The 12354-nt window shown below is 42.7% G+C and overlaps 1 protein-coding gene across 1 annotated transcript; it reads right to left on the bottom strand.

Moving 5' to 3' along the window:
* Positions 1-10119: 10119 nt before the first annotated feature.
* Positions 10120-11043, bottom strand: LOC306919936 (protein phosphatase 1 regulatory subunit 3E; the record flags this gene model as incomplete). The annotated part of the gene is made up of 1 exon (XM_079496504.1): positions 10120-11043. One exon carries the CDS (start codon positions 11041-11043, stop codon positions 10120-10122), a length of 924 nt encoding a protein of 307 aa, XP_079352630.1.
* Between the last annotated feature and the right edge of the window lie 1311 nt (positions 11044-12354).

A 12354-nucleotide genomic window follows, 5' to 3' on the forward strand; every position in this document is an offset into this window, starting at 1 on the left:
GGGTCCTTCAGGTTTCTATACTTGGATATTTGGTTCCTTCCTTTTCTCCTTGCATCTACACCACATTTCTTAGACAAAATCACACCTGTGTGAACTGAGTGGTGCCCCCCCCTCTCTCTCGCTCTCTCTTTCTCTCTCTCTCTCTCTCTCTCTGATTGGATAAAATTGGTATTCCGACCTGAAAAAGCATTTTCTGTTTAATAAAAAGCTGGGGAGACATGGAGACTCCTTTTACTGAACAAACACTTTTTTAGCAATGAGTACAATCACAATATAGAGTGTTTTAACACTTATTTTAACCAAAGAAAATCACTGCCTACCTTTAACAACAGACGGAGATTCAGGGGCAGATGTTCAGAGTACGATCATAAGGCAAGGTGAGCGTTTGCCATACTGAAGACCATAATGGAGATCATCAAAAATCAGTTCCAGTGGAAAGTGACCCAGGCCATCTGTCACAAGCTAGCTGGACGACGGGGACGTGCTTCATTAATGTCTTAGGAGAATAATAAGGATATTTTTGGCCCACGTACGACTCCAATGCAGACCTTTACAGGAGAACAGGCCTGACCCCGCTGTCAAGTGTGATCAAGCTCAAAAGGATGGACCTGGTCTTGGGGCCAAGTGCAGCATTGGGCAGTAGACATATAGGGGGGGGGGGGGGGGGGATTAGAAAGGTCAATTTTGTTGCCCAATTGTCGTTGTGTATTGGCCTCTCGCCGCAATGATAAACTAATTCAATCGACCATAAAACAACAGCTAAGTTCCACACCCGGGCAGCCTACTGTGTTGTTGAAGTGAGCGCAGTGCGCAGCACGCACGCACACCCACGCACGCACGCACGCACGCACGCACGCACGCACGCACGCACGCACGCACGCACGCACGCACGCACGCACGCACGCACGCACACACACACACACACACACACACACACACACACACACACACACACACAAATACATGCACGCGCACGCATGCACGGACATGTGCACAACAACAGCTAGTTTCTACTTGCTTCCAAAATCCAAATTAAGCAATATCACCCCATAGCAGCAGACAACATGGGGCACAATCAATGAAAATCCATTCGGGCTAAATTAAATTTAGAATTATAACCTTTGATGTCTTCAATCACGTCTTCAATCAATCCATAATCAAGGGGCGGAAGCTGTTGCGGAGTGGCCCCCACACCTCCCCCCAGTAAAGGTGAACTATAGCTCTTCCAGGGACTGCTGCTGACTTCCTTCCAAAAACAGTTTGTATTTGATCAAAAACAAAGACACAAGTTTCCGGGGTGAAGAAAAAACTAATCTGCCGCATTCTGGAAACAGCAAATATCAACAACACAAGCACATGATAGTATCAGGCATCAGGCATGACCAATCAATCTACGCAGGCACAGAGCACTAGGCACGCCACACTGCCTGCAGTGGCACTCACAAATTATGCCCCACAATCATGTAGGTAATTTGACCTTTTGAGACAAATTAATAAGTCAGTGTGTCCAACATTTTTCTTACTGCACTTTGGCTTCGTAGTACTAACAAATATGATATTAAATTTGATTTATAGCACATTTTTCTAAAAGCTATGGTTCACAAACCAGTGAAACTTAATAAGTTTAATAATAATATTCCGGAGGTATGCACCAGATGTGGTGAAGATAGAGGTATAGGGCCAGGCTATATTGTTCGCTGTCTATGGTCGTGTCCAAAATTGGAGGAATTTTGGAGGGAGGTCGGCAGGAAATACAACAGATTTTGTCAATAAATGTTGTACCAGAAACAAAATACCTTCTCCTCGCCTCTATACCCAGATGGACATAGAATAAAGTGCAAAAAAATTATGTTTATAGATATTTGTCTTTTACAAGCTAAAATCTGTCATTTAATGGACGAAGCTGGAGAGTAGTGCTGTTGTTGTTTGTTGTTAGTTTTTTTCTCTGTATCCGTGATTGTCTTGTAATGCTCATTGTTGTTTTATCTTGTAATCTATAAATATTGTTGAAAAAAAGAAAAAAGGATATTCAGCCAGATGGCTGTTTAGAAATATTTGGTTGCTCTCATGAGACTAGGAAGGGCCCTTCCTTCCCACCAAAGACAGATCCTGAAGGCAGGTATGGTTGCTGCAAAAAAATAAACTGGAAGTCTCCAACCTCTCCATGTTTCAAAAGAGGGCAGCGGTGGCCGAACGGTTTGCGGAGCGGTCTTGATACCGGAAGGTCGCCAGTTCGAATCCCCGGACCGGCACGTTAAAATTACCAACGCTGAAGTGCCCTTGAGCAAGGCATTGAACCCCAACCATGAAATGTTCTATGAGCAGGGCGTGGCTGTAAACAAGCATCTCGAGCTTAGTCCACTTACCCTGGGTAAACAAAGAACTTTGCTTTTTGCTTTTTGAGATGCTCTCCATTGCTAAGCTGGAACAAATTCGTCATGACGGACAGAATACACAAGCTAAGTTCCAAAGAATGTGGATGCCATTCCTTGCAGTGCTTGACAATAGTTGAGTATGTTCTGTATATCTGGCTTTACATTTACATTCCTTCACAGGATGCACACCAGTCAATGACAATGTTTAAAACAATAGTTCAAATCAAGGCAAAAGTGGCCTACTTTTCCACTTTTGTGTGCTAAATATGGTTTTCAACATTTTAGGAAGAAACATTTGATGTTGGTTTTCTTGGTAAGATTTTTTTCTTGAAGTTTAAACTGTCTCAATACCAAGAAAAACTATAATCTGCAAGAGAGCGAGCAAACAGCAGCTTGGAAACTGACAAATGCATGGAACTAAAGTAGGGAAAGATAAATGTTTGTATAAAGCTGCACTGTCTATTGGAACAAGCGCAATAAATTATATCCACAGTACAAACGTTTCACTTGGTGAATCACTTTCCTCAGCTCATCATACACAGTAAAATCCTCAAATGTTTATTCCTTTAATCAGCTGGATGGACTGGTTTTGGCCTATGCTGTGGTGTTATTCGTCTGTGTCCAGTGCACGTGCTCTCTCTCTCGTTCTCTCTCTCGTTCTCTCTCTCTCTCGTTCTCTCTCTCTCTCTCTCTCTCACACACACGCACGCACGCGTGTCACACACACACACACGTGTGCGCGCTCGCGAAAGGGAGGCGTGGCATGCAGACCCATATCGATTCAAGCACATGGCTGGCATCATGTCTGCATTAATGGCCCACTGCAGTGCTGTGCTATGTGAATGAAGCCCTCCACAGTATGAGGCACACAGCACGTAGTCCAGTGTGAATGAAACCCATTGAACCACTGCTTCAACAGATTCATATGGAAGCATAAAGCTGCCAAAATTCAAATGAAATGGCAAATACGAAAAGTCAATTGAAATAAGCATAAGAAATGCTTTTTCATTTTCAGGTCATTAATGCATTTCTTGGGACAAAAATAATTCTAAAATGCAATAACATTTACATTTAATCTACAGATGTACTCAATCTATGACACAATTCAAATTATAAATACAATATCATTTGAATTTGAATTTTCAAAACACGCCAGCAAATTAGTGGGCAATATTACAATGAAAATGCAATTTAGAGAATTCAAATGAAATAAGATAAATGCTTTTTAACATTCAGATAATGAATGCATTTAAGTGAATATATAATGCAATAGCATTTACATTTCATCTCCAGGTGTGCTTATTCTATGACATAATGAAAAAGCAAATAACATTGCATTTTAATTTTCAAATTGGCATGTGTACTATTTGAAAATGAAAATGCAATGCGATTTGCTTTTGCTTTTTCATTTGGTCATAGAATGAGCACACTTGGAGATGAAGCAAAAGCAAATCACATTGCATTTTCCTTTTCAAATCGTACACATGCCAATTTGGCCAGGCCATGCCAAAGCGCCAGCACTCGCCCAGCAGTCTGCTGTCAACGAGGCGGATGCGTGGTCGCTTCACGCCCTCAGGCGTCTTACTAGTAATTTATAAATATTTTAACAAATGTTCTTTTCTGGCGGACCCTGTCACAGAATCTTTTCAGATGGCCGAAGGCAAATACATGTTACCGGATGGCATGGCCATATAAGGAGCATGTCTTGAGTGTTTGATGAGGTCAGATCAACATATGGAATGTCAGAGGAGATCTAAGGGTCATGGTAGCGGGGATAATCTCTTGAGTGTACAGGGTTTGATGAGGGCCCTGGGCCGGAGGGCCGGGACTTAATTTTCGAGGCTCTTGAGAGTCTAGTTTTCTTTTCGCCGGCTGCCGGGCACAGCTGCACTAATAACATTGGGGCAAGCCCGTCTAGAGTTTGAATGGACAGGGCTTAACTGCGATAGCAGGTTTCATTTACTATGACATCAGGGTCTCCACATCTCCATCGCTGATGATGTCACATGATGTCACGAGACCTGGGCAGTGGGCACCATATGGTGCCCGACCAACACACTGACGGGAAATGCACGATTCCATAGTTAACTGCGACCTTCGGTCGTAATTATTAATCTTCTATTTTTGAGGGGTGCTAGCCCCTCCTATATACAGCTTTTTGTCCCGTCACGTTTAACATTTGCCATTGACAATGAAAGGAGAAATTACGTCATATGTGCCTGAAATATGACATTTGTGGCAACACAAACATTAAATGTCATTGACAATGAAATTGTCATATGTAGACGAGCAAATCGGCTAACCAATCACATAAATTCAGTTGTCATCTTACATGATCATGGTGAAAAGATGAGTTTTTTTAAACATTTTATCATGGTTAAAAGATAATAACATAAGTTGACAAATTAATTCATGAAGAAGTATATTATTTCTTTATTGGGTGATGTACGACGACAAGAGCTTGTCAGGTTGATGTACGACGACACTTCACACGGGTGTGATTTTTTAATAGAAGAAGTATAAAAGGGTTAAAGTGATTACATTGATTCTGATATGAACTAATATTGCCATATCACCTGAAACCCCTTCAAGGACCCCTGGGTCCCTGAGAACCACTGTTTTTCACCACATGAACCCATGAAACCGCTTTCAAAGACCACCTACAGACGGCTGCTAATTGAAACTGGCCCCCGTTGTCACGTTCCGGTGGTGTGGTGAGGACCCAAATGAAACTGGCCCCCGTTGTCACGTTCCGGTGGTGTGGTGAGGACCCAAATGCAGGACAGCAAGCAGACAGAGTTATTATTACAAAATAACTGGGAAAACGTCACAAACACTGAACTGAACAAGAAGTGACATAATAGCTGTTGCCACACGGTCGAAAGAGCTGCGCAAGTTCTCGGCTGCGCGCAGCTTAAAGCTTGAGTTTTTAGACAGCTGGTGGATGGAAATTAAGCTCCACCTCCGCGGAATACTTGCGCGACGGCCAGATTCCCGGAAACGCTCTCCTCCGCCCAAAAAGTCCGCGGAGGTGGAGCTTCTTTTCCATCCACCAGCTGTCTAAAAACTCAGAATTTAAGCTGCGCGCAGCTTAAGAAGTGCGCAGCTTAAGACCGTTTTGCGCTAAGGTGTGGAGACGGTGAATGACTGGACAAGGACTGACTAACAAGACTAATATACACAAGAGGGCTGATTAGTGATTACACATGAGAAACACCTGGGGAAGACAACATAGAACCAACACAACTAGAACATAACATATAATTACAAGAGCTAGACAGGCAAAGTCTGTGACTGTGACACCCGTAAAAGATACAAAAAGTCCCAGTCCCACCCCCCCACACCCTTTTTCCCATACTGTACATGCATTTCCTTTTGTTTTTCTTTATATGATGATGTCCTGTTATTTCATAGAAGTGTATAAATGTATACGTCTTAAAATGTTCTGATGAATTGAAGATGGAGGACCCTGATGTAAACAAGTCTAGTGCTTTTCAGTTTCATAGCAGTTTTTGTATTGACTTGTACTTGAAATGTACCCATTCTATAGTGTGAAATAAAAATGTCAATCAATCAATCAATCAATCAATCAGCTTCCCTACTAATACTACGGGTGTGTAATTATATGGAAATTCCTGATCTACAAGCATTACATTGTGAATTTGTGAAGCTTATAGATCAGCTACTGTATCTTCACCAAAGTTAGAGAGGGGGGGAAACGAGCAGGCCAAATACAGGAGCCAGACCGACCTCGGTCAACAACGTACACATACAGTACAGTATGTGGATTTAAGTGGTCAATAATTGTTGAGTGTAAAAAGTGACCCGTAGGTCCATTTCTACAATGTCAGTTAACCCATATAGACCAGGCTTGCGGCAAATAGCAGATCTATACGAGCTGGGAACGCAGCACTCGGTGCCACGCTATGAGCTATTTTTCAATAGATAAAGTACAACAGATTGCTTAAAACACCAAAAGGGGCTGCCGTCCTGAATGTGGTCATTTTACACATGCCTACTGACATGGACAGATAAGTAGGAGTAATTAACTTGAAAAGAGCATTAAAAGGGAAGTCCCACACTATACTGACTATACTGTCAGAGCTAAAATGACCACTACAGATTTTGTCTATAATCAAAATAAGCCAGGTTGGGAATACACACACACACACAGGCACGCATGTAGGCACAATTGTCTACTAACATTTCAATGGAGAGGATTTCATTTCCATCACAAATGCCTTTATTCATAAAATGTAGGCTACGCTACATTACAAACTCAACATAAAACTTGGAGTGTATTTCAGCAGTGCATGCATACAGCAAAAAGATTGAGTGCAAAAAAGAACAGGTCAGACTCCAATATACACACAAAAGAAGACAGGTGGTCACAGGTATGGAATCATAAAATAAAAGGTTTGCATAGGATTTTAAAGAAAGGGATAAAAGTGTACCAGGCAGTCGTTATTCAATGACAATGGCTAAAAACGTTGATCATCTGGTGTTGACTGTTAAAACAGTGAGAGAGAAGAGCTGTAAGAGAAACTATACTATAAATAGAACATTAAAGCTAGTAGCTATTCACAGTCAGGAGAAGGTATCGTCCTATCCACAGGGACTTTCTTTGTCTTCACAGTTCACTCAAAGTGCATTGGATACATATTTAAGTCCATCTATATTAATACATCGCTCACCACCCACCAACTACAATCATAACTAAGTCACTTTATTGTCAGTCAATAATTTATTTTCATTTTTTAGAGCCATGCCCCTGTCTCATGATCTCTCATCTATAGATATGTTCCTGCAATAAATCAGATTTGTGCATCTCCATCCATCTGCTTTGCAAAGTGTCTATTAGCTAGCACACTGTTTCTCAATGTGTGGTCTGTGGACTAGGATTCCCATGATGCATTTCATTCACATTTTGGCATGGCTTCATTGTCAAATTCACAATAGTTTCTATAATGTGACACATTTAGCCATTTCTGGGATCATTTTAAAGTGACTGAAGTTCAAAAGATAACTTATATAATTAATATCATATCAATTCGAAATAAGTGTGCTTTACGATTCAATTGTAACAAGATTCATATTTTGGGCATCTGCACATGATCATCCAACAGCAAACTGCCACGCCTTAACCCTTAAGATTCTGCAATCCTGCTTCCGAAATGCTTCAAAATGTACAGAACACTGCACTGGAAAGACATTCAATATGAAATGTTACACACATCAGTGAGTATATTAATACAGTATATCAGTGAGTTCTGATGTGGAATACAATGTGTATAGGTGTAAATTCCCTATAAGTAGAGTAGAATCTTCTCTATTGTAATTTAGGGAGGCATCATTACCACACTGGCTTCACATATTGGTCACATACCAGTCTAAAACCAGGTACTGATATGGAAGAATTCTCACTTCCAGAACTAATATCTCAAAATAAAGAGCCACGTGTTACATGGAAGAAATCATTTGTATGATTTAAATGTGCTTCTATGGTATGTAGAACAATTGCACTTTTTAGCATACTAATATCAACCTATAATGTTCTACATCAAAATTGTTAAAAGGAATTAATTACGTTAGTGCTCTATGAATTGATAAAGTTTAGAACTCAGAATTGGTATCAGAAGTAAAGGAAATGGGGGGGAAGGCATTGCTGCGTTACCTTGACTCCTCTAAGCAAAGCAGTGCATGGCAAACTTCAATTCCATGTGGAGATCTCACCTCACAGAGAGGTTTTAATATCATGATGGAAATAATAACTACATTGGCAACAGTACCACAGTCAGAGACCATCTCCAATGGACTGACTTTAGGACTCCCCCCCCCCCCCCCACAAAATTAAGTGGAACAGGAACAGTCCAAGTTTTTTCCATAACAAGTCTTAATGACTTTAAGTGGACTGTCCCACTGCGACCACCATGTATGTAAACATCGTGAACACAGAATTTAACTCTGCTTTAGTTTTTAAGTAATATATTACAGAATAGATTTTTGTTGTATTACTAAGAAGAAGGCACAGCCCAGCTTTAAAAACAAAACAACAAAATGTATGGTCAGTAGATGATTAAACATCTCTATCTCTATCTCAACCAATATTCCATTGAGTCAAGGGGGACATTTGTTGCAAAGATATTAGTACAGTACAGCTGAAGCAATCGTTTGGTATTGTACATCCAAAACCAGTTATTATGACTGTGACCCTCTTAGCAGCAGTCATCATCACTATACCAGATAGATATGCCTTTCTCTGAAAACATATATTCACAAAGACAGTACAATAAGGAAATGATGTGTTGAGTTTGGAAAATGACCCGCATTTATATTTCTTAACATTTGTATTCAAAGAAAAAAGATCTGTCAGTAAATAATAATGTCTGTTTCAACCTGGGAAAAAATAAAACCTGCATTTGGAATATTGTGAGGTCCACAAGAGATCTGAGGTAAAACGTACCCTTGCAAACATGTCCATTATTGTCACAACAATCATTTTCAGGGTGTCTATCCATTCAGAACAAAATGTTCTGTGTAGCCTTCCTATTTACAGTAGAGAATGGGAATGGTGGCAAGTGCAGCAATAGTGCATCATTTGCAACGGCTAGTCTTCATCATGATTGAGTGAAAACGGTATATTATACCGTTTTTTCTATTAATATATGTTATAGAAAATTGTTCTGCAGAGAAAACACTATAACTTCGGACTGAACATCCTGTACCCTGACTGAACATTCTGTACCTTTTGTGTTTGTGCAAGCCAGGAGGAAGGCATGGATCTGCCACTGGTTGGTCCACTACAGCCACTTGCTTCTTATTTCCCAGTGCTCAAATCAAACCAGTATAATGCTTATTATGTGATCTGATAATAAAGGTGATAGAAGCTTTTGATGGAAGGAAGGCATTGTAAGATATCCGATGCGATGCACTGGCTGCAACTCCCCATGGCTTGTATAAGGCATTTGGAATTAAATGACAGTGGGGGGGGAACAATAGCATTATCTATTCTCTTTAACAAAATTAACTGCCACACTTATTATTAAGACAATGGCAAGGTTCCTGACACCAAAACTGTTATTTTGGAGAATATGAAACAGAATGCCGGTCTGGTTCATTTGGAGGAGCTATACGTGAGTCAACGCTGCTTTTGAAAACAATGTATGCACTTTTTAAACTGTTTGAGCCAGTCTTTAAAAAAATAGCGATCAATAAAACCTCATTGAGTAAAACCTGTGTCGATTGGTCTTTCTTTAAGCTAGACTAATCTAGACACATTTTCCTGCGACTGTGAAAAGAAAAGTGATGCGTAAAGTGGCCATACATGTCATGATGCCGGGCACGTTTTGCAGTGGCACGTGTTTCGCTGTTTCATCGTTATATAACGTGTGGACGTGCCCTTATCAGGGGGTGCTGAACTGGACAGCACCCTGATATGATAACAAAAGAAATATCAAACAGCTTCGCAGGCAGGCCTGAACCACCGGGCACCTAATCATTCAATCAAGGCTCATCTCAAACCTGTCAAATCTGTCGAGCATATTATGACTATAGAGCCAAGGGAAATTAATTTCAAACAATGTCACAAAATGACAGCTGAGAGTGACTGACAACGGCAGTAAACTCACTAACAACTGGCTATGATCTTCATCTCCATTAAGGTGCCCGATATAACCGTTCTGCACGGCGATTACGCACAACATTAGAGGCCAAGACACTTTTAGAGACACCTCAGCTCCGGTTTTTAGATGAAGTGGATCCAGCCGTTCTCCCATTCACGCGGTGGGGACATCTTCAGCCTGTGACGCCGCACCTTGTAGTTGATTCCATTGTTATTGTCCCAGTATTCTTCCCCCCCGACACAGTACTTAATGGCAAACTGCAACGTGCCTCCGTTCTCCAGGAACGTCGGCGTGACGATCTTGAAACAGAACCTGTCGGTGGCGCCGTCGCTCGAGTCCGGCACGTAGGACGCCAGGCTGTCCATGAACGTTATCCAGTTGTTGATGGAGTACCGCAGGTGCACGCTCTTCTCGAATGCAATGTTCAACACGCGCACGATGCCCGAGAGACTGGACTCGTCCGCCTCGACGGTCTCCAGCACCACCTTCACCTCTCGCACCTTGTGCTCGAAGCCGGGCACCGTGCCTGGGTTCGTGAACTGCAGCTCCATGAACACGGCCTTGTCCGCGCCGCGGGGGAACTTGGTGTCGATGCGGTGGAGGTGGAGCGGCCCCTTGGGGACCGTCACCTTCGCCAGTATCTCCGGCACCTCCGGCATGTCCGTGTCGTCAAAGTGCTTCACCGAGATGAGCTCCAGGCCCAGGGAGTCCGCGAACCGGACCCTCTTCTGACTGGTGGGGCTCCGGCTGCGCGGGGAGACCTGCAGGCTCGCCCTCGCTAAGGGCGTCGGGAGAGACTTGCACCTCCGGCGCAGATTGGGACTCTGCGGAGGGGGCTTGAGGAAGATCTCCCTGCCCCGCGGCCTCTCGTCCACCACGGGGCACTCGACGGGCTCGCACGTCCCGTTCATCAGGTCAAAGTCGTCCCCGTCTTCGAGCCTCGTGTTCGCGGCCGCCAGGCTCCCGAACAGTCCGGCTATGCAGCTGTAGTTCCTGGGGAGACAGTTCTTTGGAGGCAGCATGATCACCACGGTCTCCGTTTCCATAAAGCGAAACAGTCTGTTCTCCTCTCTGTGCAGAACCGAAAGTGATGCTGAGGAGGAGAAGGAGGAGGAAAAAAGGACCGGCGGCGAGAAGAGACGAAGCCCGTCAAGTGTCTGTCTGCGTATAGCGCGTCCGACGCGCGGATAGGATAGGCGCGGTGACACTGTGCAGCCATGAACCAATAAGCCAAGCTGCTGCAGATGCACCCCCCACTACATTTTCAAATTCTACCCATGCATGCGACGACAGCAGCGGCAGCGGCGGAGGCTATAAATCCTATCCGTTGAAACCGGCATGCAATTTAATTATTTAGTTTGCAACACTGGGGTTTTCCTTCCTTCCTCCCACCCCACGCGCTCGGCTCGTTTCCAGCAACGTGTCTTTTTTTTGCAGAGCTTGATATGCTCTTACTGATGATGATGATGATGATGATGATGAAGAGGTGTGTGTGTGTGTGTGTGTGTGTGTGTGTGTGTGTGTGTGTGTGTGTGTGTGTGTGTGTGTGTGTCTCAGTGGGATGCTTGCTGCTGGGAACACGACGTACCAATCTGCTAGCTGCGCCACTATACATAAGCAACACATGCCGCTTCCTCTTTGATTAAAGCGATAAGAACGTGCATTTCCCCTTTATATAAGCAGACATTGTTTTGTATGCATGCACATATATCATTTGTTAGTATGCAAATATATCATTTGTTATTATGCAAATATGTCATTTGACGTAAATTGACAATATTATGCGTCGGATAATATTTATTATCGCATAAATAGTCAAACATATATACGCATTATAGGACCCCGAAATGTGATTTATAGGCAATGTAGCCTATACAGGTGTCAAGCTCGGATAAAGCAAGAATCAAACACAATTGATCATAAATCATCATTTGATTATGTTTCTATATGTCTTTCTGTTTGCAATATTTTAACCACTTTATAGCCTTTAGTAAACTGGACCTGAGTTGGCTCGATCTGTAGGGCCTACAGTCTACAGAGACAACAACAAATTAAGTAGCCTACAGTGTAAGCTACTTGGACCACTTTTTTTTTTTCATCTATAGCCTAGTGTAGCTCTTGGCTACACCAATCTCTTCGCCAAAATACCCGTTCTACAACATCATGCACTGTGAAGTTGTGAACTTGCAGATCTGCTGTTTTGGGCTGCTGTTCACCCACAGCTACTAATAGTAGGCCTATACCATCCTACTTCTATAGTAGGCTACTATATAGATTGAAGTGGGGTGCAGTTTAAGTGGGTGCACCACCAGTGCTGTGCATCTCTCACCCCTCCCCCTTTCCCACTTTCCACTACG

This window comes from Electrona antarctica (genome assembly GCF_951216825.1).
Source record: "Electrona antarctica genome assembly, chromosome: 3".
Taxonomy (NCBI): Eukaryota; Metazoa; Chordata; class Actinopteri; order Myctophiformes; family Myctophidae; genus Electrona; species Electrona antarctica.